General features: G+C 36.1%; 1 protein-coding gene across 1 annotated transcript; it reads right to left on the bottom strand.

Annotated features, from left to right (window-relative positions):
• Nucleotides 1-485: 485 nt before the first annotated feature.
• On the bottom strand, nt 486-5340 carry LOC136799989 (mucin-2-like). Its single transcript, XM_067056614.1, has 5 exons — nt 5031-5340; nt 4390-4583; nt 3588-3699; nt 2193-2883; nt 486-1716 (listed from the first exon to the last, which is right to left on the bottom strand). Exons 1-5 carry the CDS (start codon nt 5254-5256, stop codon nt 690-692), a joined length of 2250 nt encoding a protein of 749 aa, XP_066912715.1. The 5' UTR covers nt 5257-5340; the 3' UTR covers nt 486-689.
• Between the last annotated feature and the right edge of the window lie 383 nt (nt 5341-5723).

Here is a 5723-nt window from a genome sequence, read left to right as displayed (position 1 = left end):
AAGCATATGTCTGCCCCTACATCAGGCTCGCATTATGCTTAGCATTCTATTGTTCTCAAACAATAGAGCCATTGTTTAGGTACCAAAAACTGAGCCTGCATATGCTTATAAACGATATGCTTATAAAAAAAACATGTATAGAGCCGTACATCGATTTTGCTTTAAGTCGACTTCACTTTCCGTCGCCCTCGATATTCTCCGATATATAAACTCGCTATTGCGACTTTACATCTTGCAGAAAGAAAATTTATTAAAAATTAGTTATGGGAATGGATCTAACGGTAAAATGAAAATTTTACTTACAAATTATTTTGCAGTAATTGTAATAAACAATTCTACCATCAAAGTATCTTTTATTGACTCGCTCATTCGACCTGATTCGAGTCGGTAGAGAAAAAAGCTGACACGCGTGCCTGGGCAATCGAGATACACAAAAAACAAAGACACTGGATGGAGGAATGGTTCTTTAAGGTGATATATATATATACGATCAAAGCTAATGTTAAAATAAAGTTTTATATTTAAAAGATTTTTCTATTTTACAAATTACAATATATACAGATAATTTCTTAGTAAGAAAAAAATCAAAGCGTGTTATATATTTTCAGATTGGTTCTTAATTTCAAGGTCTTGATAATCTGGTCTACTTCGATAAACAGCCAAAGTACCGTTGAATGGTAAATAAAACATTAATTTTTCGCTAAGACGTGATATAAATTATCGGATTCATAATTCGGATTTGTAATTCCGTTAGGATTCGGAGTAAGAGGTTCGTATGTCTCTTGGGAAATACCTTCTCCTTGTAACGGTGCGTACATTTCTTGTGGGTTATCATAATTTCCGCTGTTTTGTATATCCGGGTTTTGTAGTTCCGCGTATGTTTCCGGTTGATAGTTTGTTTGAGATCCCGGATGTCCTGGTGCATTTAAAGGTGCGTAAGTTTGTTCTGGCTGGTTATTCAGAACTGCATAAGTCTCTGGAGTATGATTTTGGTTACTGACCTTATTGTCTGTATTTTTCATTGGAGCAAAGTTAGATTCTTCGTACAGCTCACCATAGATTGGCTGATTTTCATTTTGCAGTCCTTCATATGAACTGGGCGTGACTGCCTCGTTAAGCCCTTGATACACGTTGTTTTGTTCCGCTTGTAGATTATATTTAGTAAGAGGAGCATAGGTTGGTTGTTGGTTTACACCGGTGTAAACGGGGTCTAAACCTGCGTATTGACCTGTTGATGATTGTGAACTACCGTCTATAGGCGCTTCGTATGTATTCTGTTCTTGAGATGATTCAAGTGTTGTGTATAAAGCAGGCCCTTGCGAAGGCTTTTGTAAAGCGGTGTAGGAGTTTCCATCTCTCCCGGTAGGCGGATGTACAGGATTCTGTTGTCTTACGTTCGGAGTAGATCCTAGTCTTTTGTTATTATTATTATTCAGAGGTATATTAGGAATGATGTAATCGTTGCCCTGGTAAGGTGCAATGTCAGCATACATTTCTTGTGTGTCAGAATCAATCAGAGCAGATGTCGAACAAGCTGATTGTAAAGAAGTATCACTCGGTCGTGGTTTAACTGGTCTCTGGACCATTGTACTGGCGTTATTGTAAGGTGGCGCTAACGGGCCGTTGATTGGGTTCAAATATATTGGATTTTGTAGATCACCGTTCTTTTTCTTCTTCTTTGAGTTATCGTCATCTTTGGCGTTGGTTGATTTTGTTCTATAATTGAATAAGATAGAAACATTATTAACAAGTTTGAAAGATATATTGAGAACATACATGTTTTTTATAAGCATAACGTTTATAAGCATACTAACACCTAGATTTGGTGAAAAAATAAGCATATCAGTGAGCTTTGGTCATTGGTTATGGGTTGTGTGCTTGGGAAGATTCATTCAAATCAAGCATATCACTAGCACAATTTGACCTTAGAGAACGCGCCCAGAACGCGCCGCAATCATGATGAAGGATTGTATCTAGCGGATCCTTTGTTTTTGAGTACTGCATTTTTTTTAATCTAGCGAAAGATTTTACTTTCAATCCGGTGTTTGTGTAAAAACCACGCGCGGGCGTTCTGGATGGGAAATAAGTGCCTTCATTTCCCATCCAGGAGTCTCGAGTCTAGTCCTTCGGGCTTGGAGATTTCGTAGGAATTTCCCTTTTTTCTCAAATATTATGACTTTTATTCTACTTACCTTCTTTTCTTTAACAAAACAATCACAACAATGATCAAGATGACAACCACGACACTCACAACAGCCAATGCAATGTAGATGATCGTGTTTGAGTCTTCTTTGTCTTTATCGCCTGAATTTTCATCTACTGATGGTTGTGCGTTTGTTGTGGACTTTGTCACTGCTGTTGGATGTGTTGCAGGGTTTGTTGAAAGTGTTGTAGGGCCTGTCGGTTGTGTTGTAGGGCCTGTCGGTTGTGTTGTAGGACCTGTTGGTTGTGTTATAGGACCTGTCGGTTGTGTTATAGGACCTGTCGGTTGTGTTATAGGACCTGTCGGTTGTGTTATAGGACCTGTCGGTTGTGTTGTGATTGGTACAATTATGGTAGTAGATTTCTTTGTTGCGACTGTTGTTTTTATTGGCACTTTTGTTGTTTTCTTGGGTTTTGTTATGAGAGTTGTGGCGATGGTCGTTGATGAAAGGGTAGTTGTTGCTGTTTTAGTGGCTTTGGTTGAGATTGAATTGGTTGTTTTTGTTGGAGTAATGGTTGTTGGTGTTTGAGTTGTGGTCGTTGTCGTTGTAGGGGTGGTTGTTGTTGTTGTTGGGGTGGTCGTTGTAGTTGTTGGGGTGGTCGTTGTTGTTGTGGTCGTTGTAGGGGTGTTAGTTGGAGGTGATGTAACAACGGGAAACAAACGCCTGACATCGAATGGATCTATAGACAAAAGAAGTGTATGGATAATGTTGAAAATGGCTTGTTGTGTTTTAAAGTATTAACTCTTGTATGTTGATGATGGATTAGCCTGTCATACTTTTTTTATAAACTCTTTTTTTATAAGAGCATCCAGAATCTTTGAAGCCATCGTATGTCTTAACTATTTCAGATACTGAAAATGTTCTTAACATGTTCTTAGTTTCGCCATTTTGTGGGTATTTTTCTGCGTTTTACTAAGAAATCGGGTGTTTACTTTTAGAGTTCCCAAAGCCTTAAAATGTTCTTAACTTGTTCTTAACATTCGAAGCTTTTTGATCTTATATAGTTTGTTTTTATAAAAAACGTCAAAGGAATAAACCCGTCTTACCCAGGTATCGGAAAATTTCCTATGACTTTCTTTGAGCTTTGGCAAAAATGGAAGAATAATTTATTAAACTTAAGTAAGTTTGCGACCGCAGTCGCGGGCAACCTGAAGGCTCCCTTTTCTCTAGCTGTCTACCCGAAGGTAGGGGAGGGCGCTAGTCCTTTCTCTAGATTTCTCCACTTACCCTTGATCTGCCTCTTTAATTGCTAAGTATCAAGCAGAATGGCATTGACTACCAATTTGAGAATCTTTGGTATGACCCAGATGGGGATCGAACCCACAATCTTGCTAGATGTTCTACCTTCATGCTACGGCCGCTATTAATTAAGATTAAACTTACATGTAATTTCTCCTGGTATTTTGAGTATGAAACATTTGTCTGAATCTTTTTGGTATGTGATTTTCATCAGTTGCCCGGCCCATATCTTCTGTCCGAAATCTTGTGAGAATTTCTACGAAGGAAATGATTAATTGATGACTGTTTTTTCGGAAGCCTTTCTCAGAAGTATGCCAGAGCTAGCTGAAAGCGTGCTCTAACAGAACTGCTCCATACACTTAAGATGTTTTGAAGGGCATAAAGTCTCGACTATTGACATTAAAAGTAACCCGCAAAATGTTATTATTTTAAAGTGCTCTCAATAGCTTCAAGACTGGAATACACGCTTTTTTTTTTTATAAGAATGGTGTAAATCCATTTCATCATGGATATTCTTAACTTTTTTGGGAAAATCATCCTAAAATATTCTTACAGCATTCTTATTACTTGGGGGTAATTGGCAATTTATAATTTACAATGCTCTAAAAATGACATTCTTTTCTTGAATAGCAAAATTCCATGATGGTGATATTATTAGCATTTTCTTAATTTTTTGGCCATTTTCATCATGGACATTCTTATAAAGTGTATTCTTATAAAAAAAAAAGCGTGTACTCTCAAATTCGAAAACATCCTTTTTCTGAAGGATATTTTTAGTTAGCAATTAAAAATTTTCTTTTATTGAAAAGTTGACAATTTGAATATTAACAGTAAGAAAAGAGAGTACCAACATCAAAACGACGTTCATCTAACGCCCGTAACATCCATATGACGTTTTATGAACGTCAAGAAAACGTCGTATGTCAGTTCAGGAGACATAACTTACCAATCTATTGCCATCACTTTTAAACATTTTTTTCAGCAAAAACTGTTTAGTTAAATCCATCCAAATTCCTTTAGTTGAATTTTGCTGTAAATTCCATAATTCGACTTTCTTGATTGAGTTACCTCTGTACACCATCTTTTTCTCTGATAGGTTGTTTGTGTATAAAACAGCTTTGTCTTCGCATGATATTTCCCCTACAAAAGATAAAGAAAATACCGGAACTATTTGTTTGAGCACGTTTTTGTCACCCGTCAGTATAGTCCTACATACTTGTCAATTTGCAAAATCTCACACTTAAGGTACACTTAAGGTACACTTTTTTTATAAGAACAATGAGGCTCAAAATCGCCACAAATAAGAACAATTTAAGAACATTGCTGAGCCTGAAATTACTCAATTTCAAGCAATTTAGGGGTCAAAGAAGTAACAATTGAGTATAATGCCTAAAATACCTCAATTACACACAATAAATAAGAACAGGATGAGAACAATTTGAGGCTCAAAGTGCCAAAAAAATAAGAACAGCCAAGCTTCTGAAAATTGTTTTACTAGTTTTATAAAACAAAGTGTATTCTTAGGATATTCTTAATATTTAGTTTCAAACCTTTATAAGAACTGCATTATATTATGAACGAACTTACTATATTTGCAAGATAGGATTTGTCCATTAGCGGATAATATATTCGTTCTAACATTACATTTGCACCAAGGTTGACGCCAGACATCAAAACATCCAAATTGCCAAGGGTGTTTAACCGGTAGTTGATTCTTATCAATATAATCTGTTTCTTCTCGTTTGATTTTGATACACAGGACACCATGAGTTGCCAGGATGATCAGATAAATTGATGCCAAGATTTGATCCATGTCTTCTTATTTTGTTTTGTTTTTCTATTTAGATTGTGATATGCTCATATTTTATTTTCCTTCAAATGTTAAAAAACCTTTATAAATTGTTTTTGGGCTGTTCCATAAAATTTCCATACAGGGGGGTGGACGAACCTTTTCAATGCAAAGAAAGATTTTTAGAAATGTGTGAGCACCCCCTGGAAAATGTCAAAATTTGTAAAAGAACCCTTGGAAAATTCTTTTCCTATCTTAAAAGTGAGGGTGGACGTACTAAAATCTGTCTTTTGCCCCCTGGAAATTTTGAAATAACCTTTTACCCCCTGGAAAAATGAAACTATTTCATTTCTTTTAGTTCTACAAATTTCGGGACAAGCTGGAGTTTTTACAAGCTCTCGTTTGATTTGGTTGGTCGTTAACCTGTAATAAAACAATTTTGTTAATTTTTCTAAAGAACGCGTCATCTCTATTACTTCAAATAACCAATT

Source organism: Clytia hemisphaerica, unplaced genomic scaffold, assembly GCF_902728285.1.
Source record: "Clytia hemisphaerica strain Z4C2 unplaced genomic scaffold, Clytia hemisphaerica genome assembly, whole genome shotgun sequence".
Taxonomy (NCBI): Eukaryota; Metazoa; Cnidaria; class Hydrozoa; order Leptothecata; family Clytiidae; genus Clytia; species Clytia hemisphaerica.
Note: the sequence above shows the minus strand (reverse complement) of the source record. Positions and strands in the feature narration are given on the sequence as shown.